This window comes from Panulirus ornatus, chromosome 13 (assembly GCF_036320965.1).
Source record: "Panulirus ornatus isolate Po-2019 chromosome 13, ASM3632096v1, whole genome shotgun sequence".
Classification (NCBI taxonomy): domain Eukaryota; kingdom Metazoa; phylum Arthropoda; class Malacostraca; order Decapoda; family Palinuridae; genus Panulirus; species Panulirus ornatus.
The window spans coordinates 10,959,968-10,986,185 of NC_092236.1; the positions used below are offsets into that span (position 1 = coordinate 10,959,968).

Genomic DNA, 26,218 nt, shown 5'->3' on the forward strand with positions numbered 1-26,218 from the left:
ATGCATATTGTTGTCATGAAACCTTTAGCTACCAGAACTTACTCATTTCCTATATATTTCATATGGTTTCATTGTATTTTTCAACTCTTTCTACTTTTGTCTTTCATGTATCTTTACAGCACCAACAAGGGCTATAAGTGTACTTCGTAAAAGATGTGGATATAAAGAGAGGGAATTTACTTTTGAAGCATTTAGTTTTAGTTTTTGATTATAGCCATAAAACTTTAAATGCTTTAGTAGGTATCTTCAAAAAATATTATATAATTGCTTTTATTTGCAGGTGAAAGCAATTGACTTTGAGGTTGAGCGTCAGTTAGATATTTTGGAATCTGGTGGATTTGTGACAAATGAAACTCGAAGTTTTGATACAGTAACCCAAGAAACCAAAAGTATGAGAGATAAAGAAGTCATTCAGGTAATGTTGATGTAAGATGAAAGGATAAAAGAGAGTATACTTATTTACTTAAATGTATGATAATGATATTGAAGTTGTGGTGAAGAGTCATATTATTTGTTTATATATAATTGCCACAGTGCACCCCCTTCCCGAAAGAATGGGTCCTGATGTTACCTAGGGTTTCCTTTCCAGAAGCTCTTGCAGCCAAAGGCTGCATTGCTTTCAGTGCCAGGGAAATGACGAACTCCTCTGGAGTGAGAATTTCTTTTATAAGACTGTACTCCCAGTGGACTTTACACTGGAATTTTTGCTGTAGCATTTGTTAGTCTTTTTTCTGTGGTTTGAACTCTAAGTATGCTTACTTGTCTTATTTATGGTTTACTCCTGAATATGAATGGCACTCTTTGAGCAGTTTTTCTGCTTTATCGCACATTAATGTACATAAAGTACTTAATCATAACATCTTTATATGGTGCTGGGTAAACTACCTACAGATCATTGGTAACATCCTGAACACATTATTCCACTTTTATATGAGATAGCTACATTCTGAGTAAAATGATTTAGCATAATCTGCGTTTTTTTTCGTTAAGGAGTGATCAGCCCCATCCACGAAGAACATTCTCAACAGTCCGCTTCCCACCACAAGAATGAATGAATGTTTGATGGGTTGAGAATGTAGCGTACTACCACCATGGGTTGAGAATGTAGTGTACTACCACCATGGGTTGAGAATGTAGTGTACTACCACCATGGGTTGAGAATGTAGTGTACTACCACCGTGCTGTGATATCTCAAAATTAACACCCCTTGACAAACAAAGTTTGATTTGGTATAGTTAACATTGTAAATGTAAATATTGATGTGGATATACCCAAAGATTGCAGTTAAAGGGCTACTAATATCCATTGAGGAGGATCATTAAGCAACATTGTCCACTACACAGAGAACACATAGACAGAAATTTATCTTAGTCTAAAGATATAATATAAGAAATTATAAAAAACTGTCCACATATTTGCCTGATTGTGGTACAGAAAATTTTGACTTCCCCTAAGTTATATAAATGTACAGTAAGTCAGTTAGAGGTAATGAGACAAAATCAATGAACAAGTTTTATGCAGAAATATTATCCTCCCTAGCATCTGGAGAAATACTTTTTTTTAAACAAGGATTTCAGAGGTAGGAAAACATCGTATAGTATATGTGAGGGGGAAATGTACAGGCATCCTTATCATAGGATGGTATTTTCCTTCTACCCCACCATCATCTTGGTACTGGAGAGTGAAAACCAGTGATCTATGAAAGGATAGAAGGAAGCAATTTAGACTGGTAAGGGAATGTTGATATAAGGGATGTGTTAAGTGTTAAGGTTTTTAGTATCCATTTACATAGATAGAATAATTACTTAAATGATCTCTGAGGTTAATGCATCTGTAGATTAAAGTTTGCTAGTCCATACATCAGGTAAATGGTACTCTACAAGAAGTTATATTCTGATTTGCATCTTGAGTTTATGTAATTTCTTTGCTGTTAGATTATTACGGTTAAGAAGTAGTCTCATAATTATTGTCTTTTCAGGATTATCGCTTCATGCCTGAGCCAAATCTTCTACCATTACGTCTCCATGATTCCTCAGAACCAGATTGCCTATACAATGGATCACTAGACATTAAAGAAATTCATGCTCTTATGCCAGAGTTACCTGAAGCTACTAGAGAGAGACTGGTGAAGGACTATGGAATCACCTTGAAGAATGCAATTTTGCTTGTAGTAAGATATAGATTTATACCAGTTAAAATAATTTATGTGCTTACGTATTCATTCTTGCTACTGGGGTCCCTTATATAGATCTTTGCAATGTCTTGGACCTAAAGCCAGGACTGTTGGTCAAGGCAAGTGGTGATTTTCTGTTTTTGGGTATCCTTGAAATATGATGCACACCTTAGTTAAGTTCAGGCACTTAAGAGTGACACCATTGTTAAAAATATCAACTCACTATTTGCTGAAAGTAGATGACTTGTATGAAGCATACTTAATGTAAACAGTATGAATATGGGTTTCTTATGCCTAGGAGGTATCCAGGATTAAAAAATCTATTGCGCAATTAAATCTAAAAGAATGTAAAAGTTTTAACAGCTTTCATCACATGTGAGCTGAAATTCTCAAACATCTTTAAAAAGGAGAATGTGTCACCACATGATCGTAGATTTAGTGAGCAGCAGCTGCTTTGTGATTTCAAGATAGGTAAAGTGGGAATTCTCCCTTATTCAAAAAACTGGAAAATTTACTCCTTTGGCAAGCTCTTAGTCTAAATTATTCGCTTTGCAAGTTTATACCGTATTAAAGACATGCTAGAAAAATTGTACAGAACTGATTTTTATATTATTTTCCAGTACACAGTAAGATGGTGACCCAGATAGTATTTGTTTTTGTTTCATAATGAAGACGTTTAATTTTCTGTCATTAGAAGATAAATTATAGTGTTTTAATGTTCATAAAAAATTTTTGTCTGGATATTTAAAATTTTGTCATTTTACAGAGTGATGATGATTTGTTCAACTTCTTCATGACAGTAATGTCCAGTAGTAAACGCAACTCTAAACTTGTTTGCAATCTTCTGCTCACTAATTTGCTGGGTGCTCTGAATGCCATCAATGTGAACATTAAACACAGGTATGTGAAAAGCTTTAAATGAGATATATCCTTTGGGTGAATATGCAATAGTTGTATGAAATTTCATTCCATTGTAAATATCGTACATTCCTTGGAAAAATTTTTCATAATCCTCCTCTCTTCAAAGTGCATTTTTTCTTCCTGCTTTCTAGTAATATATATACATTGGAGGTGGAAGGATGGAGTGAAAAGGATTTTGAGCAGTCGATATTTATATAATATTCCATATGTATTTGCCATTTTCTGCATTAGCATCAAGAACAGATGGTCGATATTTACATAATATTCCATATGTATTTGCCATTTTCTGCATTAGCATCAAGAACAGATGACTGAGCTTTAGAGGGAAAAACCTCACTTGGCTGCCTTCTCTGTTCCTTCTTTTGGAAAAGTATAATTGGAGGGGAGGATTTCCAGCTAGAAATCCTCCCCTCCTGTTCCATTTTTCCAAAAGAACAAACAGAAAAAGGGGCCAAGTGTGGATTTTTCCCTCTAAGGCTCAGTCATCTGTTCTTGAGGCTACCTTGCTTATGTAGGAAATGGTGAATATCTATTGGGAAAAAAAGAAAGAAATGGAGGTGGAAGGATGAAGTGAAAAAGATTTTGAGCGATTGGGGCTTGAACATACAGAAGGGTGACGTGCTGTCAGTGGACTGAACCTGGGCATGTGAAATGTCTGGGGTACACCATGGAAAGGTCTGTGGGGCCTGAATGTGGATAGGGAGCTGTGGTTTTGGTGCATTACACATGACAGCTAGAGACTGAGTGTGAGCAAACATGGCCTTTTTTGTCTGTTTTCCTGGTGCTACCTCGCTGAAGCAGGGGGTAGCTATGTTGTTTCCTATGGGGTAGGGTAGTGCCAGGAATGGATGTGTATATGTGTATATGTTGATATGTATGTATATATACATATATTTATATATATATATATATATATATATATATATATATATATATATATATATATATATATATATATATATATATATATATATATATATTTTTTTTTTTTTTTTTTTTTTTACACTTTGTCGCTGTCTCCCGCGTTTGCGAGGTAGCGCAAGGAAACAGACGAAAGAAATGGCCCAACCCCCCCCCCATACACATGTATATACATACGTCCACACACGCAAATATACATACCTACACAGCTTTCCATGGTTTACCCCAGACGCTTCACATGCCTTGATTCAATCCACTGACAGCACGTCAGCCCCGGTATACCACATCGCTCCAATTCACTCTGTTCCTTGCCCTCCTTTCACCCTCCTGCATGTTCAGGCCCCGATCACACAAAATCTTTTTCACTCCATCTTTCCACCTCCAATTTGGTCTCCCTCTTCTCCTTGTTCCCTCCACCTCCGACACATATATCCTCTTGGTCAATCTTTCCTCACTCATCCTCTCCATGTGCCCAAACCACTTCAAAACACCCTCTTCTGCTCTCTCAACCATATATATATATGGATGGTGTTGTGCGCAGGAGGATGGATGTGCTGGAAATGAGATGTTTGAGGACAATGTGTGGTGTGAGGTGGTTTGATCGAGTGAGTAACGTAAGGGTAAGAGAGATGTGTGGAAATAAAAAGAGCGTGGTTGGGAGGTGAGTTTGAATGGTGAGAGGCTGGAGGAAGTGAAGTGTTTTAGATATCTGGGAGTGGAGAGCAGAAGAGGGTGTTTTGAAGTGGTTTGGGCACATGGAGAGGATGAGTGAGGAAAGATTGACCAAGAGGATATATGTGTCGGAGGTGGAGGGAGCAAGGAGAAGAGGGAGACCAAATTGGAGGTGGAAAGATGGAGAGAAAAAGATTTTGTGTGATCGGGGCCTGAACATGCAGGAGGGTGAAAGGAGGGCAAGGAATAGAGTGAATTGGAGCGATGTGGTATACCGGGGTTGACGTGCTGTCAGTGGATTGAATCAAGGCATGTGAAGCGTCTGGGGTAAACCATGGAAAGCTGTGTAGGTATGTATATTTGCGTGTGTGGACGTGTGTATGTACATGTGTATGGGGGGGTTGGGCCATTTCTTTCGTCTGTTTCCTTGCGCTACCTCGCAAACGCGGGAGACAGCGACAAAGTATAAAAAAAAAAAAAAAAAAAAAAAAAAAAAAATATATATATATATATACATATATATATATATATATATATATATATATATATATATATATATATATATATATATATATATATATATGCTTGTATGGGCGTTTATGTATATATATGTGACTTTGAGTGGATGGGTCGTTCTTCATCTGTTTCCTGGTGCTACCTTGCTGATGCAGGAAATAGCGATTGAGTATAATAAAGAATAAAATAATATATATAGATGTGGCCTGAATCGCTCATATCCACTCTCTACCTATTATGTATAATGCACCAAAACCACATATACAATGACAGATGTTACCAGACTTCACCTGCTCAAGATTGTAAACACCACAAGTGAAAAGTCACTTTTGGTAAGGCAGTATGTGAGCTCAGTCTCATCAAGGAACTTTTCAATCCAAATGAGTGTACATGGGTTGCAGGAACCTTTAGAAAGAGGTTTTGGGTAGTTCCAAAATTCTTTCATAGAAATTGGTCTTGGGGTGATTATAGATAAATAAAGAAAATATACGATGACATGGTGCTGATGACAGATTTGAGTGAGAAACTACAGAATTTGGTTTCTGAGTTTATTTATTTTTGGGTCACTTTGGGACATTGATTGCTTGAGACCCATGATTCAACTTTGAAAGCTTGTGAGAGTGAGTTGAATGAACATCTTTGATCTGATGTATTTATTTGAAGCAGATTGGTATTTTAGCAAGATGGTTTGTGTCATCATATTGCCTCTGCTAATCATCCTTGCTTGAGAGTGTATGATGATGTAAACATGTCGTGCTATCTCAAAATGAATCAAAGCAGATTTATTCAATATATAACCCTAATAGAGAAAAAATTAGTCCTCTTTCAGCATCAGCCTTTGGAGAGATTGTTGACCTACAGGAGAGTGGTAGAATTTTAACTAACATATCTCAGAAGCTGATTTATGCTATCTGCATTGACAAGGACTTACGAACCCCTACACAGGTAAGTTATTTGTCCCTTCAGTCGAAACTCTTCATGAAGAATATGTATTAAGGAGGAAAGTGCTTTTATTGATCAATTCATAGTTGATAACACGTGGTCTGGAATAGTTGGATACTGTAAGGTGTGTGGCAAAAGTTACTATGGGCCTAATTGAATAAAAGAAACCAAAGTTGGTGTCAGATTTAGTAAATGATAAAGGGACCACTGTCAGAAAAAAATTTAGAATTTCTTAGAGGACTGGCAACACAAATAGTCATCTGTCTGTATATATCTCTGATGCCCATTCCCTTTGGGAACTCCCTTAAGGGGTGGCCATGGCAAAAGTCTCTATAATTGTTGAATTCTAGTGACACTTCTTAGCCTTTAGTACCTCACTCTTAACAAGCCACTGGTAGCAGGCAACTCTAGCACTATGTTTTCAGAGGCTCGTACTTAATGTTCCTACCAACTACTTCTACCTAATGTTCCTACCAGCTACTTCTACCCAATGTTCCAGTCTTTTACTTCTACCTAATGCTCTCAGCTAATGCTCCCACCTACCACTTCTACCTAATATTTTTACCAAATGCTCTTGTCTAACATTCCTACCAACTACTTCTATCTATTGCTCCTACCATTTTTCCAGAAGGCAGGGATAGCACACAGTACTGACTGCAGGAACATCTAAAGTTACGAAGAATGGGTGTGTGAGTGAAATATTGTCAAGTGTCATATGTGTGTGACAAGGAGGGATTGCATGTTTGTGGCCAAAATGCTATCAGCCCACATGTGGGTGAGACAGAAGGAAAAGATGGCTGTCTGGATGAGAGAAAAATCATTTGACAACTACTGAAATGGTGGCTCCCTATGCAGCCATCACTAACCCTCCTAATACCCAAGCAGATAGTATTGTTGATAAACCTCCCTGGACGGTGGCTGCCTACCAACTTCTACCTCAGTTTAGGTATCATTTATAAATATACAGTCCTTGTGGCATTAGTTGAGATTTTATAACTGAAAAACTGAACAAAGGGGGGTTCCCGAACTCACTGGTGAAAAGATAGTGTTGAAGACCCTCAGAAAACCTACTCCTGATAGATCCCTCAGTAAAAAGGGGGCTACAGATTTAAACATCTTATGCGTCTTAAGATGAACACACACAGACCAAACTATTTCAGGGTTGTCTTGTGTCCTTGTCAGTCATTATCTTTGTCTTGACATTATATTGCAGACCACTGACTGGTGATTGATAAAATTCCATAGAATCCAACTCTTGATTGATAACAGATTGTATTTTTATTCCTAATTTTCATTTCAGGTTAATCAGTTACATGATAATTACTAAATCTGACACCAACTTTAGTTTCTTTTAATCAGTTAGACCCATAGTAGTGAATGGGAGAAGATTACATAGAGAACTTCACAGCAAGTCATGGTTGGTTCAGTAGATTTGAAAGAAGATATAGCTTGCATAGCATTCGAGTCACAGGTGAAGCAGCAAATGCTGATGAAGAAGCTGCTGAAAAGTTCATTGAAAGTTTGGATGAATCAATCCGTGAACCAAAGAATCTTAAATGAAGGGAAGAAACTGTGGAATCATATAATAAAGTTGGTTAATGAAAAAAACGAGATAATCATGATAGAAATTGAGTAGGATAAAAGAATGCTGTACAGGTATGTATACAGATTCTACATGCCATGCTGACATATGTCCGACTTCAGTCCATTTTGAGATCTGACCGGTCGGCCAGAATGGAACTCGGATGTATTTTGGGGAGCATCTATATATCATGGAGAGTAGGTGAAGGAGTAGGCCTGCAGACAGAACCATTAGTTAATAGATCTTGAGAAGCCAGGTAATCCTCCAGCTCTGATATTTCTTCACTTTTTTTTTCTAAAGTCTTGTAATAGGTCATTTAACTGAAAGATGTATTATTCATCTCTTACAGATTGTGCATGATAATAACTGGATCCAGATCTCCAATGAAGATGCCTTAGAAGAGCTTGTTGAAAGGATTTTAAATGATAATCTTCAGCTGGTTAGTTACTGTTTTTTCTGAAGCCAGTATAACTTTTGTTTATTTTCAGCCCTTAATGTCGTATTATTGGTAAAAAATTCGCAATTTTCATATCAAAATGCTACCAAAAATGTGATGTCCTTTTATGTAAGATTTTCTTTATCATGTATGATAGAATGGGTAATGCAGAGTTTTCTTTACACATATATAATTCCCACACTTTATTCACATGCTCCATTGTAGTGAAACTTCCATCTTTTTTTTCTATCTTTGATCTTTGTCATTTCACACTCAGCTTCTCGTATGTACTCACATATGGGCCTCCCTTACAACAAGAAAGAGGTGTAATCCAAGAAAAGGTTGTTCATGTGGTTTCTGTAGGAAAAGGGAAGTTATGGTTTAGATCCTCGTCCCCAGACCTAATATTCCCAGCTTTGTACATTTAAAAACTGTAACAGTGAAAATTCATAAATTTAAGACATGTTAAACTGAAAATATTTATGGATGAATTATTTGTATGTAAATAGTGGGCCTCTTGTAAGAATCCTACAACTTTAAGGATGCATTGGATATTGGAGTTGGATAAGGTGCACTCCTTTTGAGCAAAAAGGTCCTTGATGTAACTTTACTCTTTTCCATTCTCTGAAGACGATATAAGTTAGTAAAAGGTTATGACTCATAGTTTTATTTCTTGTTGGCAGAATCTTCTAACACCTATACAGGTGAATAATGGTCACTAATACTGAATGTAGTTTTCAGCATGATGAGTAGACTGTGAAGGACAAGTTCAAAGCTCTTGGGTGTGATCTTAGGGAGAAGGATGCTTTGAGTTATGGAACCTTTTTTCCTTTCATGAATAAGGCACTGGGAGCAACTTTTAAACAGTAGCTTCTTCTATCCAATTCACAGTAGGGTTGAATGGCAGACCTTACACTGTTGTCACACACTTTGAAATGCTGGGGAGACATAGGGCTCCTCTCAGAGGATGACTGTTGAATCCTCTTCAGGCTGAAAGTTCTTTATGAATATGTTTCATTGGCACCTTTGGTCATGGTCTCTGTACCTACCTTGTGGTTCACTAGGTTATGTCAGTGATCCCAAAGGAGACCATTTTTACTTATGCTAGGAGACTAAGGCTTTTCTTTGACCTCCCCAGCCACCTTTCCCCCATGGGTTAGCAACAGTTTTGTTACTCCTTTAAGGTCATTTGGAAGCTAAAACTTTTCTCAGGTGGAGCATATCAGACCCCACTTTTGGCATCTACTCAGCATTGAAAGTATGATAATTTCTAGTTTGTTCTGGATTTTTTCTTGAGCACACTACATTTTATAACTTCCCTTAGAGACTTAATCTGTAGACATTTAACCAGATTGGAGGCTGAATCTTCCTTTCTTGAATATCATTCTCAAAACCCCCTGTTCATAATCTCTTCTGAGTTTGCCTCATTATGTATGAGATTTCCCCCACTTAAGAACAGTCTGTCATATTAAACTTAATTGTGAAAGTCCTTGGCCATGCTTTCTGACGTGTCATTTACAAGTTGTGTTGCTTTTGTTCTCTCACTGCTTCCAAGAAAATACTGCAGATTATAAACTATTTCCTTTCATTAAAAGTAGTGTCCTCTCTTAAAGGAGAGCAGTAAGAGCTTTTATAATCATGCCCCTTGTTCAAATCACTTTTTTGCCTGGGTTAGAGAGAAACTGACAGAAACAAATTAACAAAAACTTCATTTGCATACATCCACATTAGAGATGTCTTGTATAATATACTGAGACTAGAGTCCACTAAGTGCAGGGAAGCCACATTGATTGTTCCATGGTTTACTTTGACTGATTCATATGCACTGGTTCAGCCCATTGACAGCGTGTTATCCCTTGTATACCTGTGTCACTGCTTTGATTAATTCTCTCCAATGTTCACCTCACCTGTCAACCTCCTCATGAATGGCTAGGACATGATATCTGAAAGTCTCCTTTACTCCTCTTTTAAGAGGTACATCTTCTTAGGCTTTCCTTGCTTGTCCTTTCCACATGTCTGGCCCATGTTAGCTGTCTCTGTCAGACCTTACTTACTATATATAGTATTTATATACATTACATATAATGAAGATACTTTTTTTTTTTTTTCAGGTACAGAAATACAAAAAGAGTAAGAAAAAGAAAAAAATTGTAGATGCTCTGATGGGGAAGATCAAGTCTGCTACAGACAGCAGAGCAAATATGAAGATAGTCAATGATATTCTCATCCATAAGTTAGATTTACAGTAACTTAAAGATTGCTACCTCGCTGATGTGGGAAATGGCGAATAGTATGAAAAAAAAAAATAAACGACATACAGAAAGCTGTTCCCAAGGAAAATATTATACTGTACTGAAACCACAGCTCCCTATTCACAATGTGGCCCCACTGCCCTTTCCATGGTTTACCTTAGGCACTTCATGTACTCTAGTTCAGTCTACTGACAGCTAATCGACCTATGTATACTACGTTGTTCCAGCTCACTTTATCCCGTGCACACTTAACACCCTCCTGCATGTTAAGGCCCTGATCACTCAAAATCCTTTTCACTCCATCCCTCTATTGCCAGTTTGGTCTCCCTGTTCTCTTTGTTCTCTCCACTTCTGATACATATATCCTCTGTGTCATCCATTTCTCTCATTCTCTTCATGTGTCCACACCCGCTTCAGTTTTCTCAACTACTCTCATTTTTAGTACTTCACCTCTCTCTTACTCTTTCGTTATCTAATTGATCAAACCACCTCATACCACACATTTTCCTCGAATATTTCATTTCCAATATGTCTACCCTCTTCTACACAGCTTTATCTATAACCCATTCCTTGCATCCATATAACATTGTTGAGAGTATTATACTGTCAAGCATACACATTTTTGCCCTCTCAGATAACGATCTTGCCTTCCACACATTCCTCATTGCCCCTAGAACCTTTGCCCCTTACCCGTCCTATGACTTACTTCTGCTTCCATAGTTCCATTAGTTGCGTTGTCCATTCCCAGATTACGACCTCCAGTTTTTTCCATTCAGACACACCTAAACTAACCTATCCCTCAACCCTGATAAATCTAATAACTTTGCTTTTATCATAGTTACTCTCAACTTCCTCTTTTCACACACTTCTAAACTCATTCAACAACTTCTGCAGTTTCTCACTCAAATCTGCCACTATTGCTGTATCATCAACCCTTTCATCCCCTGCAGACTGTATACTCACCCCTCTTCCCAAGACTCCTGCATTTACACCCTTCAACACTTCCTCCATAAGCAAACTGAACAACCATGATGACATCACACACCTCTGCTGCAGATCAGCCTTCACTTGGAAGTTTTCACTCTCCTCTCTTCCTACTCGTACACATGCCTTACATGTGATGTAAAGTTCTTACTGCCTCTAACAGCTTTCCTCCTCACCATATATTCTTAAGACCTTCCACAAGGCTTCTCTATCAACCTCATCATATGCTTTCTCTAGATCTACGAATCCATCTGTTTCTAGATGTATTTCTCACATTTTTTTTCACTCCCTTAATTACTACCCTCCCATACAACTTACCAGGTACACTCAACAGACATATACATTTGTAGTTTGTAGTCTGAATACTCACCTCTTATCCACTTTGCTGCCCTCAGGCACCTTACCTTGATCCTTACATACTTTGAAAATCCAAACAAACCAGTCAACAACACAGCCACCCTCTTTCATAATAAATTCAACTGCAGTATCAATCACTTCACCCGCCTTGTCAGTTTTCATCATATGTATTGCTTTCATCACCTCTTCTCTCTTCACCAAACCACTTTCCATGACTCTCTCACTTCATATACCACCCCAAACACCCTACATCAGCTACACTTATCATCAAACATTCAACGGTCCTTCAAAAATCTTTCTCCATCTCCTCTCCCATTCATTACTATCTGTTACCAAATCCACCTTTGCTCTTTCACCAATGTTCCTATTTGTTAACTTGTGTTTTGTTCATTATCAACCTTCTTCCAAAACGTCTTATTCTCCCTAAAATTTACCGATACTCACTTAACCCAATTCATATTTGCTCCCATTTTCAACCCCTGCACCTTCCTCTTGGCCTCCTGCCACTTTTTCCATCATTTTCATGAGTAATTAGCACTCCTTCCCTTTAAGTACCCCCTCCAAATGCTTCCCCTTTCTCTTTTACTAGTACCCCCTCCAAATGCTACCCCTTTCTCTTTTACCAGCAGCTTTACTTCTTCATTCCACTATTCACTACCTTTTCTAATCTGCCCACCTCTCACCTTTTGCATGCCACATGTATCTCTCGAACATGCTAGCACTGCTTCCCTAATTAGGTACCGACACTTATACTTTTGTTGCACTGCAGAAGAATGTATGGGGACGTTATAGAAAGAAGTATTCGGAATTATGTATGGTAGAGTGTGTGTGTGAATAGGAATATCTTTTTTTGGAGTTACAGAAGGCACATACTAGAGGTCATAATTCTTTATTCATACCTTGATGTTAGAAAGACGATTTGCCAAAGTAAATGTAATCCAGTACCACCATCCCAAACAAATATATTGTTTCAATTTGTTTCAAAATGACATTCAGGTATACAGACATTAGTTATTCAACTAGACAGCACGGTATGAAGGCTTGAACACCTGATCAGTGATAAATGGGGTTGATTATATTACACGTAGATGAAATACTTGTGGAAATCATCATATTTTATGAACACCTTTCACAGTTTCCTTTAGCAGCCGAAATTTTTTAGATTTCAGTTGAAAAAATGCCAACGTATATTTGATGTCTAGTTCGTCTTGTTCAATTGTATTTTTGGTTTTGGTTTTTCCAATACCTCGTGCAGTACTCGTTTGGAATGGATATGAAGACCATACATAAATATTTTAATGTGCTCTATGTATTATCCTTGGTGAATTATGTACCATGAATATTTTTTTTTGCCAAAATAAACAAACGTTTGTAATAGTAATCTTCTTTTCCTTGGGGGTGTCATCATTAATGTTGTTCGCTAAGTGTTTCGTTCCCTGAAAAGATAGAGTTACTTAAGAAACATATATTCAATCTCACAATGACAGCGAACAAATTTACTACCGAACTCATGAGGGAGTATTTCGACTACGATGGAAAATTGTGGTGAATTTAGGCTTCTAGAGGAAATAAGGTTTCTATAGCTTTTCGAAGACTTCTACAAATGCATTTGCCTTTTGTTAATCCTAATTTTTACCTTATGAGCTGACCCTCTGCAGTCTTAACCGATATCTTAGAAAATATAATGCTTCAAATAATGCTACTCGCATTCAGTAACTTAGTTATGGAAATCCGCTCATTCTGTTTATGAAGTCCGTTTTATTTTTTTTTTTTGGTCACTGAAATACATATTTGTCAAGAAAATATCTGACTCTAGCGTAAGGTACATTAAAATGGAGATGATTTATTTAGTCAGGGATCACTAGCATTTCATATATTCAAAAAGACCTTTAAATTGCCTTTTGTTTTGAAACGCTCTAACGCCATCTTAGTTGTTGCGTTAACGATACGGCATCGTCAGTTGAGTTTAGGGACGTTTCCTCGTCGATTCATATCGACACTTCTCCTCAAGGATAAGGTAAGTTCAAGAAGTCTTGACCAGTGATGAGATGAACCTGGTTTGCATCAATTATTCTTAAAAATCCGGTGCACGAGAATCTTAAAAGCGAGGGTTATCTCTGCCCTGGATGGGGTCGTTGGAGAGATTCAAAAAAGCTCTACAGTTCTCATACCGAGTGGCAACTCTTTGTTGAAGCTGTAACACTGGGAGTAGAATTTCTCCAAAGAACGTGTCGCTTTCCAGGAGCCCATCATTTCCCTGCTACTGAAAGTCGTGCAGCTTTGGAGTTTCTTGGCAAGACCAGGAGTCTGTTCTTAGTAAGGGGTCTTAGAGTATATATATATATATATATATATATATATATATATATATATATATATATATATATATATTATTTATTTTGCTTTGTTGCTGTCTCCCGCGTTAGCGAGGTAGCGCAAGGAAACAGACGAAAGAATGGCCCAACCCGCCCACATACACATGTATATACATACATGTCCACCCATGCATAATATACATACCTATACATCTCAATGTACACATATATATACACACACAGACATATACATATATACACATGTACATAATTCATACTGTCTCCCTTTATTTGTTCCCATCGCCACCTCGCCACACATGGAATAACAACCCCCTCCCCCCTCCTGTGTGCGAGGTAGCGCTAGGAAAAACACCAAAGGCCCCATTCGTTCACACTCAGACTGACTTCCCAAGCTCTCTCATCCCCAACAGACTTCATACTTGCCCCTCTTTCCAAAACTCTTGCATTCACCTCCCTAACAACCCCATCCATAAACAAATTAAACAACCATGGAGACATCAAACACCCCTGCCGCAAACCTACATTCACCGAGAACCAATCACTTTCCTCTCTTCCTACACGTACACATGCCTTACATCCTCGATAAAAACTTTTCACTGCTTCTAACAACTTGCCTCCCACACCATATATATATATATATATATATTTTTTTTTTCTTTTTTATACTTTGTCGCTGTCTCCCGCGTTTGCGAGGTAGCGCAAGGAAACAGACGAAAGAAATGGCCCAACCCCCCCCCCCCATACACATGTATATACATACGTCCACACACGCATATATACATACCTACACAGCTTTCCCATGGTCTACCCCAGACGCTTCACATGCCTTGATTCAATCCACTGACAGCACGTCAACCCCGGTATACCACATCGCTCCAATTCACTCTATTCCTTGTCCTCCTTTCACCCTCCTGTATGCTCAGGCCCTGATCACACAAAATCTTTTTCACTCCATCTTTCCACCTCCAATTTGGTCTCCCTCTTCTCCTCGTTCCCTCCACCTCCGACACATATATTTTCTTGGTCAATCTTTCCTCACTCATTCTCTCCATGTGCCCGAACCATTTCAAAACACCCTCTTCTGCTCTCTCAACCACGCTCTTTTTATTTCCACACATCTCTCTTACCCTTACGTTACTTACTCGATCAAACCACCTCACACCACACATTGTCCTCAAACATCTCATTTCCAGCACATCCATCCTCCTGTGCACAACTCTATCCATAGCCCACGCCTCGCAACCATACAACATTGTTGGAACCACTATTCCTTCAAACATACCCATTTTTGCTTTCCGAGATAATGTTCTCGACTTCCACACATTCTTCAAGGCTCCCAGAATTTTCGCCCCCTCCCCCAACCTATGATCCACTTCCGTTTCCATGGTTCCATCCGCTGCCAGATCCACTCCCAGATATCTAAAACACTTCACTTCCTCCAGTTTTTCTCCATTCAAACTCACCTCCCAATTGACTTGACCCTCAACCCTACTGTACCTAATAACCTTGCTCTTATTCACATTTACTCTTAACTTTCTTCTTTCACACACTTTACCAAACTCAGTCACCAGCTTCTGCAGTTTCCCACATGAATCAGCCACCAGCGCTGTATCATCAGCGAACAACAACTGACTCACTTCCCAAGCTCTCTCATCCCCAACAGACTTCATACTTGCCCCTCTTTCCAAAACTCTTGAATTCACCTCCCTAACAACCCCATCCATAAACAAATTAAACAACCATGGAGACATCACACACCCCTGCCGCAAACCTACATTCACTGAGAACCGATCACTTTCCTCTCTTCCTACACGTACACATGCCTTACATCCTCGATAAAAACTTTTCACTGCTTCTAACAACTTGCCTCCCACACCATATATTCTTAATACCTTCCACAGAGCATCTCTATCAACTCTATCATATGCCTTCTCCAGATCCATAAATGCTACATACAAATCCATTTGCTTTTCTAAGTATTTCTCATACATTCTTCAAAGCAAACACCTGATCCACACATCCTCTACCACTTCTGAAACCACATATTTAAGATGGAAGCTGTCACCATGGTGCCTTAACAGTCAATCAAAAAGCCTTCCTTCTTAGTTTAGAGTGTGAGCAGCAGTATTTTCATCTTTTGAGAAAATGTGAGGTATCACAAGAGCCATGACTCATGGAATGGTTATGGATGAGATACTCCTAGTTGAGAGTGTGTCCTGCAGTATTCACATCTTGTAAGGATGCATGAGACATAACGAAATCCATGAATCATGGAGTGGTTATGGTGAAGATATTGTTTTAAGCTCATTTTGGCTGGGATGATTGCTACTTGGCTACCAGACAGATGCTCGAGTTTGACTCTAGAGCGTAATGTTCAATAGTTTCATCAGATACCATTTGTAAATTACATGTTTGAGATATATACAAATTTCTATGATGCCTTTTGAGTATGATTTTTTTCTATACATTTCTAAGCAAGTTTTTCATTGTAGGCACTGTCGTGGGAGATAACAATGGTGGGAAGGACACTTGTTCTCCGTTGGAATGATCATCATGCCACATTCATGCACATGCTGTCAGAGATCAGACAGAAGGTGAGAAAAAAAAGATGGTTACTCTACTTTACTATATGTTTATCTTGTGTCTTTGTAGGTCAATCATCTTAGCTTGGTTTGAGTCCAAGCCAAGCTGCTGAGTTTAGTCAGCTAAGATTTGGGAGGTCATGGCCTGCATGGCTTTGTAACCATCAAAGCTAGACTGGTCTGGTATATTTTGTAGCTACTTATCTAGGAACTCCTTGTTTTTCAACACGCTACATTGTTTCAGATGGCATGGGCATTTTCTTTAATAGTTCTGGACCCTGGTTGTTTGAAATTCTTTTTATCCTTATGCAAATTGCCCTTGCTTATTTCAGAGATGATATTTGAACGAGTTGTGCATGCATTTCATGCCAGTAAGGCACTGCAGTATTTTGAGTACAAGTAGGAACCATGTTCTATAGGATTTTTCAAGTGTGAATTATGAAGAATTTCTGTCTGCTCATAGAATACATCCTCAGTGCTTTCAGTCATTCCCGGCAGTTAACATTATTTGCAGAGTACAGTAAATGCAGGCTGTGAAAGATCTGTGTACACTTTCTAGCCATCCAGTTTTGCTTACCCTGAATGGTAATGATATCACATAACTGCATTTTATATAGAAGAGTATTTGTACTTTGAAATATTATTATCAATGATTTCTTGTTATTGTTATAGAAGAGGCAGCTGTTGCTTTATTTTGTTCACGATGGGATTGTCAGACATTATTTCTCAGATCTTTCACTCAGATTTCTGTTTCTACCCATATTCTGTACTGCTTTTTATTTATGTCATATTCTTGTTATGGAGTAGTTGGTAATTTACACTGCTAAGGCATGTTATTTTCAGTGGTCCACCAAAAGAGTTTGGTTATTAAGTTCATGCTGATCATGGTGTTGATTACTGAGTAATCTTTCTTAGAAGACTTGTTATGTTTCGTGTTCACCTCTGTTGAATTTACATTAGTAAAACATCAAGGTATGAGCTATATATTTACTTAGTTTACTTGGTGATGTAGGGGGTGGCGATGCTGTTTCCTTATTATTATTAGTATTATTTTTTTATTATTACCGTATTAATGTGCAAGGCATGGCATTTAAAAGCGAGGTGTGGTAGTAAGTGGATTATGATTGAGAGAGCTGAGCAGGCAGTGTTGAAATGGTTTTGATATATGTATAGAATGAGTGAAGAGCCTTATTAAGAGGATATGTGAGTCAGAAGTGGAGGGAGAAAGGGGGAGGGGGAGACCAAGAAGTAAATGGAAGGATGGAGTGAAAAAATTAGTGTGTTTTTGCAGCCTGAACATTTAGAAGGGTGAGAGATATACATGTGGTAAAGTAACTTTGAATGATGTGGCAATGAGGGCATGACTAACTGTCAGTTAACTGAACAAGGGCACATGAATTTTTCAGGGAAATTATGTAATGGTTTGTAGGGCATGGCTGTGGATAGAGTTTTGGTTTCAGTACATTATACATAATGGGAGGAGTGGATATGAGATGAGGTAGTTGTTTGCACTTGCAGTTCAGCTGATATGAGGAATTGTGAAAGTATATTAAAGATTATGTCACCCCACTGAAGTAAGAAACCTTGAAGTATGATTCTCTTCATACATGTTTGCCATTTCCATTGTTAGCGAGGTGTTACTAAGAACAGATTAAAAAATGGCCTCATTTGCTCACATCCACTCTGGTTGTCACCTCTAATGTGCTTAAGTCAGAGCCCTCCATCCAGAGTCTGTCCCATCAAACCTTTCCAAGGTTTCCCCTGACTGCATCATATCCCTTGGTGTAGTCCATTGAGAGCACATCATCTGTAAACCATGTTGCTCCAACTTGCTTTATCCCTTACATGCTCCTGGATGTTCAGGTCCATCTGTTTCCACCTTGGCATTGCCCTTTTTTGTTGTGTCTTCCACTTCTGACATGTAGAATCTCCAGTCACCTTTCTCATGCTTCCTTTCCACATGTCTAGACCATTTTAGCATATCCTTTTTCAGCTTTCTTATAAATATTTCTCTTACCACCACATCTCTTCCTTACCCTATCATTCTTATTCTATCAATTCTTTTTACACCACATATTGTCCTCGAAATTTCACTGCCGACACGTTCACCATGTCTTTTACAATTTTGTCTTAAGGCCCACACCTCATGTCCAAACAGCATTGACAGGATTACTATACCATCAAGCATTCTCATCTTTCCCCATAAATACAATGACCTCTCTTTTCACACATTCTTCAGTGCACCCTAGACCTTTTTCCCCTCACCCACTTTATGGCTCAGTTCAACTCCCATGGTTGTATTTGCTCTCATGTTCACTCCTAGCTATCTAAAACGCTCCAATTCCTCCATGTTTTCACCAGTCAAACTCACACTCCAAATTTCCTCTCTTTTCACTGCTAAAGGTAACCTTGCTTTTATTCACATGTACTCTCAACTTTCTCATTTCACAAACTCTCAAAATTCAGACTACAGCTTCTGTAATTTCTCACTTGAATCTGCCATTGGTGCCATATCATCAGCAAACTAACAACTTTCTTGCCTCCCAGGCTACCTCACCCCCAACTGACTGCATACCTGCTCTGCAAGACCTTTGCATTCACCTCCCTCACTCCATCCACAGGCACATGAAACAGCCAATGTGACATCACACACAACTGCTGCAAACCAGCCTGTGCCTTGAACAACTCACCCTTCTCACTTTTTACCAGCAAACATTCCTTACTCTCAATAAAAACTCCTCACTCCTTCAATAAATTTCCTCTCACTCTGCATATTTATGACACCTTTCACAGAGCATCTCTAGCTTCCATTTCTTATGCTTTTTCCAGATCTTTAAATGCCACATCTAAATCCTTCTGTATCTCTTTAAGTATTTCTAACACATTTTTCAAAGCAAATGCCACACATCTTTTACCACCCCTGAAACCACATTTTTCATCGCCAGTCTGATGCTCTGTGCATGCCACCTCCTCAATCACCACTTTTCTTCACAACACACTCTCAGCAAACTTATACCTCTGCGATTTGAACACACTCCTTTGTCCACCTTGCCTTTGCACATTAATTTGGTGACTTCATAATTCATTGTTGTCAGTACACATGCAGTTTTCCAATTTGAATGGTATGAATTTTTTTTACTTGTGTCTCCAAACATTGTAAACTTTGATTTTGTCATTTAATAAATTCACATAATGTCTTTGCAGGAACAGTATTGTGATGCTACTATATTGTGTGAAGGGCATTTCTACGAAGTTCACCGATTCGTTTTGGCAACATGCAGCACCTACTTTGAGCAGATGTTTAGTAGGGTTGAATGCAAACATCATCCCATGATTGTCTTGACAGATATCAAAGCTGTCCAGTTAGAAGCTCTTCTAATATATATGTATAAAGGAGAATTAAGCATTTTACAGAAAAACCTTCCTGGTATTTTGCGAGCAGCTACCTCTTTGAAAGTGAGAGGGCTTTCTGAAGGGTCTGATCATGAAGTCGACATGGAAATTGATACAGAGATTATGACACAACCAAACTTTGATGTACCACATATACAGGAATCAAACCAGAGGAATGCTCTTCCCATGAATAGACAACTTGGAAGAGAATGCAGCAAAAGAGTAATGGATTTTGATAACCAGTGCAAAACTGTTAAACGAACAAGACAAACAGATTCATCAATGAAATTGGTACCAAGTTCTCGCAGAAGGGAGAGCAGTTTTGAAGTAACTGAAATATGCACAGATATCATGCAGCAACCATCCACTTGTCACTGTTTGAGTATGGTAGAACCTGTTGTACCCTGCCAAAGGCAGAGTGAATTACCAAGTGCTGTGTCCATTGCAGAGAATGACAGTCATCATGGAACCTTTATGCTCTGGAAAGCTGGATTGAATATTTCAGCTCAGAATGATACAGATCCAAGGCAGAAATACACTTTAACCTCTGCTGTGAGCCCTTCAGTTGAGGTAAGGTCTTATAATCTTATTTGTAAATAGCATAATTTGAATTAATCTTAGGAGTAGTCATGATTATATAACACAGTAGGCATTAATTCTTTTTGACATTACAGTGGTTATAAATGCCTTTTGATTGTTGTATGCTAATGAAGATATTGACTTTCAGAGTATAATGGAGGAGATAGAAGTGAAGAATGAAATAATTGAATTAATGCCAGAGGAAAACTGTGTGTTTGAGAATGATTCTTTTGTGAGTACTCAGATTTGCAATTCTGATCAAGCTGACTGCAGTGTAGATACAGGGACTACCCAGCAAAACAGTCTTCAAGATAGAGTTAATGAAGTACCAAGTTTTAATGCACCAAGCACTTCCAGTATGAGCAACTTCCATAACAATTTATCTGTGGATAGTAGCAGATTATCACTGCAAAATGATGTAATAGAGAATTGTGTTGGTCTGTGCTATCCAGTGGAATCATCTTATGTCTGCCCTGCGACATATGAAAACAGTGCAGAATTGAACAACTCCATTGAATCAAGATGTCGACTGGTTCGGGGGAGCAGATATCAGTCTGGCTCTTCTACAGTTACTGGTGACCATAGATATGAGGGTAGAATTGAAAATGAATTTCATTTTGATGTAGGCCATGATAACCCCAGGATTGAAAGGGTTGCATATACAGATTTAGAGCCAGCAGTTTCCCTTGCCAAACAAAAGAAGGAAAATAGAATGCAGACCACTCTGCCTTGTTCTAATCCCCCTGATAATCCAGTACCAGTTAAAAGGGGAAGAGGACGGCCAAGAAAGATTAAGAATATCACTCACACAGACAATATTGATTCTGAGTTCGGCTCAGGTACAGCTTTAGAAATGGAGGATGCTAATTCTAGAAGTCAGATTGCACAAAATGGTGACATAGAATATCAAGTTAAACACAGCCATGATACTCTTACTGTAAGAAAAGCAAGTCAACCAAAGCAAGCGTCAAGAAAGAAGAGGGGTGGACCTCGACCAATACTGAGAGGATACCGGTCTAACAAAAGGGGCAAGAGAAAGGAATGCAGAAAGCAAAGGAGAAATACACAGAATAAATCTTTAGAAGTTTATGGAATTGATCAATTCCCAGAAGATTCACAAGTGACAAGGCAGAACACTGGCATTCAAAAATCACTTCGGGGAAAATCTCAGATGAAAGAAATGCAGGAGGCAAAAGTTAGATCACGTCCATATTCAAAAAAGGTATTAGTGACTTACAATTGTTGCAAACTATAAGCACATATATATATGTATGACTAAAAGTTAGTAGATGTTTGCATCTGTTACTTATATCAAAATGTGATTGCATGTGGTATTTACCTTTACTTTTTTATGTTTTATGCAATTATTTTCAGATCACTTCTTTTCAAGCTTTTGTTTAAGAATTATATAGGCCTGAGGGTTACATACAAAAAAGAAGATACATAGAAATGACTGATGATATAACTATACATAGCTTATCAGCATCAATGTAAATCATATCAATGGATAGGTTACAGTTACTTGAACTTCATTACACCTGCAATAGTTGGATGAATGGCGTTAAGTTAGGTTGTGTTAGGTTTCAAGGGTTAATATTTTGTTCCTTTCATTGAAAAAAGGAGTTTATTATGAAAAGAAAATACTGTCCTGCAGAGTTTTAACTTTTCTTTTGAAATGATCATGGTAGCTGGAATATTTTTGCTTGCTGAAACAAATTAATTGATATGACTTTTGTTGATGCTGATAAGTTATTTTTGTTATGCTCACAATGGAACTTATCTCCAGAATTGCAGAAGATGGTTGGTTGGATCTTGTGGACCTTCAGAAAAAGATAGGAAAAAACAATGATAATGTTCATCCAGACATTAATACACTAGTGAATAGAATACCCTTATTTAGAGTGCAGATATCTTTCAAGGCCCACATTGATGTAATAAAGGATCTGAACGAGAGTGAATTATTGAAATCAGTAAGGCCTTGCTGTTTGGAGTGCAGACAGGAGAAACAGATCTTAATTTAAAATTAGAAAACCATAGAAGGCTTGGTTCCCCAATGTCCAAAAATTATTCCCTTATGGCATGACAGGCATGGAAAAGATATTCCTGCTGAAATCAGATTTGTTACTGACAAATGCAGACAACCCTTTAGATGAGGTTGAAGTGGAAGGACAGTTAGATAATAGTGACTACAAGGAAATACTATTCAATGTAACGAAGGATGTTAAATAGGAAGGAGAATGAAATGTTTGTTCCTGACTTTCGTGAGGCTAAGTTTGTGGGGGTTGTAGATACCTTACTTGTGTTGATTGGGTGGGACTAAATGAAGATGGGGTGGTCAGATGAACCAAGCATTGCTGGTGGTGTGGGGATCGGTCAGTTAGGTGACTCACATTAGCTTAGCAGTAGTGTCAGGTCAGTGTGGGTGAGGCAGGGGAGACCATTAACAGTGTGGAAGTTTCTTTAGAAAGGTTTCAGATGATAATGAAGGAACAAGAATTGAATATTCCATATAGGCAATATAGGACCGACAATAATGACCCAGAATGGCTAAATGATAGAATAAAACACCTTGTAGGGGCAGAAAATGGGCTTGCACCACAAGGTACATGGGGGAAACACGGTTTACTGATCAGCTAATGCAAATTAAGAGTGTAGTAAAATAATGAAGTACATGAGACTTACCGTAGGTCAGTTGAAATGTGCTTCGAATTTTATGAAGCAAATCACCTCTGCTAGAAGGGAGCTTTCACATGCCCACCTCTCCCACCCTACGCTCTGTAGCGTCTTGTGGCTTACATATTTCTAGCAGTGCAAAATGTTCAGTTACTTTCATGTGGTTGATCGTACTCTTTAAAGTCTGGTGGTGTGAAGTGGCAAAGCGTATCTCATGTGAAAGCTCCCTTCTAGCAGAGGTGATTTGCTTCATAAAATTCGAAGCACATTTCAACTGACCTACAGTAAGTCTCATGTACTTCATTAAATTTACGTCAGCAAATCACACCTCTGCTAGAGGTCGCTTTCCCATGAGGTTTTGAAGCCATGTGGGTGTCGTACTGTAGACATGCAGAGAGGAGAAATGATACAAGCAGTAACCAACTGCAATATAGTAAGAAATTTACATAGCCATGGACCAGGTGACAAGAGACAACATCTCCTATGCAAACAAAATGAACAGACTATTAAAGGACAGCATCTTGGAAAGGATCGTGACTTGGGACAATCTCCTTGTCATAAAACTTGGCAAAAGTGGCAGCCCTGGACCACCCAGCCCTTGCCATGATGTGTTCAATCGGTAGAGCCATGGCTTTGGCTTTCGATGCAGCTGCAGGCTGAACACTGCCCGCTGAATACTGGCTGGAGTCTATGCCCGACAGAGAAAGCACTGTTCGAATCCACCTTGCAACAGTGTCCCTCGTTACATGCTTGTGGGGCTTGATAAAACTTAGGAGTAACTTCCCATTCTCCTGATGTGCAGAATTTCTGAACTCCTCTGTCCTAGCAATATACATTTTCAGAGTTTCACACACACACAATCTAATGTCAGTAGAATATGCTTTAAAGGTCACAAACCGCACATTGAACTTTGGCCTGCACTGTTTAATAGTTTCCCCTAACCAAACACAAACAGAAGCCTGCCCAAAACTAATATTCTTCTGCAACAAACAATGCAAAGTTTGTATTCTGGCAGCCTGCATAAGTGCCATCAACATTACAAGCTTCAGTGTTAAATCCTTTAAAGAGAGGGAGGACAAAGGATCCATGGCACGCAGATGCTGTCGCACCTGCTGAACATCCCAAGTTCTTGTATACCTAGGGACAGACGGCCGCAAGTTAAAAACTCCCTTTAAGAACCTGGTGACAAGAGGATGGCTGCCTGCACTGCAGCCACCCACAGTAATCCCCAGGGAGGAGAGTGCACCCCTGGCAGTGTTGATTGAAGTATAACTAACACCTCTGTGGAAAGTGAGAGACAGAAAATTCACAATATTAGTTACAGTGGGAGCAAAGGGATCAATGTTCCGGCTACCACAAAACTGTAACCACCTGTTAATATGTGGCTGGTACTGCCTCGCAGTCGCAGGTCTCCAGGAGGCAAGGATGATGTCCGTACCTGCCTAAGAAGTGCCCCTGTCTCGCAGACGTTGCCGGATAAGAGGCAAGCCATCAGTCGGGTGTGTCGGAGAATGGGGTGTTCCTCCTCCGTCGATGGGTGACGCAAGACGTGTGCCCCCCTCGGAGTCAGCCGTGGTTCCTTGACCAGCAAAGTGAGTAGAGTCCCCATCCAGGGCTGGGACGGCCAGAGAGGCAATACCATCCACCCCTTCGCTGACTCTCCTCAAATTTTCTGTAGGCACCTGGCAATCAGAGCAAAGGGTGGGAAAAGGTAGATTAGTTCAAACTGCTACCAGCAGAAAAAGGTAGATTAGTTCAAACTGCTACCAGCAGATAGAAAAGGCTTCAAAATGTTCTGCATCTGGGTCAGGTTTCCAGGAGCAGAGACGAGTCACTTGAGCATTCAGTCTAGAAGCAAAGAGTTCAATGCTCGGAACCCCAAATACTTCAAAGAGGGCCCTAAAGAGTTCTTCATTCAATTTCCACTCATGCCTGTCATTGAATGTCCAAGATGCAGCGTCTGCCATGAGATTGACTTTATCCGGTACATGAGAGCAGGTAAGCCAGATATCATTCACCGCACACCACTCCCAAAGGTCACGGCAAATGTCATTACACAGTGAGGACCGTGTGCCACCCATTTCATTGACATAGGTCACCGCCGTCATGTTATCACAAAATGCAAATGAGTGCACTACCAGGGAGATGGCTTTGAGTTCCTTTGCATTAATGTGCAAGGCAGATTCTGATAATGACCATCTCCCATTAACTTTTTGTTGATTGAGGTGGCCACCCCAACCTAAATTTGATGCATCAGTATACAGATCCAATTCTGTACCCTTCCGAAAAATCTGTCTGCTTTGCAATGCAATGTGAGATACCCACCAAAGCAAGTCCAATCTCATCTCATGAGTTAGTGACCACCATCCACTTGTCAAAGTTACCTTTTGCGCCTCTTAATGCAGCAATCTTAGCACATTCTAACCGCCTGTAATGCAGTTTCCTCGTCTCTGCTGCTGGAACGGCTGCAACTAATAGCCCAACAACTCTGGCCACATTCCGAATTTTGGCTCTGTCACTATGTAACAATTCCTCACAGCATTGTAGTATCTTGTGTATCCTACGATCAGGTAATGTTACTGTCATAGTCTCAGAATCTATAATGTTCCCCAAATACTCCAAGCGCTTAGTGGGGACCAAGACAGATTTGCTTTTGGTAATACAGAAACCTAACCCCTTGAGCAAGTCAACAGTGGCACGCACACTCTCAAAACATCCATCAAAAGTGCAGTAACAAATAAGAGTATCATCAATGAAACTCGTGATGTTATGTCCCTTCTCTCTAAGGACAGCAAAAACAGGTTTCATTAATTTAGTGAACAGACGGGGACCATCCGCAACCCCATTAGGGAGACACGTGAATTGATAAATTTTTCCTTGCCACTTGAAACACAGAAAG

At 39.0% G+C, this 26,218-nt stretch overlaps 1 protein-coding gene and 1 pseudogene across 9 annotated transcripts in view; one reads left to right on the plus strand and one right to left on the minus strand.

Moving 5' to 3' along the window:
• GatB (glutamyl-tRNA(Gln) amidotransferase subunit B, mitochondrial) overlaps positions 1-26,218 on the plus strand; it is a 53,952-nt gene that overhangs the window by 13,011 nt on the left and 14,723 nt on the right. For 6 of the 9 annotated variants that reach the window (XM_071668584.1, XM_071668585.1, XM_071668580.1 and 3 more), the window contains exons 8-15: positions 281-415; positions 1,979-2,170; positions 2,940-3,073; positions 6,022-6,148; positions 8,077-8,166; positions 16,585-16,686; positions 19,879-20,637; positions 20,795-21,868. In XM_071668584.1, the coding sequence (XP_071524685.1) occupies positions 281-415; positions 1,979-2,170; positions 2,940-3,073; positions 6,022-6,148; positions 8,077-8,166; positions 16,585-16,686; positions 19,879-20,637; positions 20,795-21,868 (2,613 nt within the window). Of the gene's footprint in view, positions 1-280; positions 416-1,978; positions 2,171-2,939; positions 3,074-6,021; positions 6,149-8,076; positions 8,167-10,274; positions 13,132-16,584; positions 16,687-19,878; positions 20,638-20,794; positions 21,869-26,218 lie in introns of those variants that run through there. The other 3 variants (XM_071668587.1, XM_071668588.1, XM_071668586.1) reach the window with 2 other exon arrangements.
• On the minus strand, positions 23,326-25,025 carry LOC139752740 (uncharacterized; annotated as a pseudogene).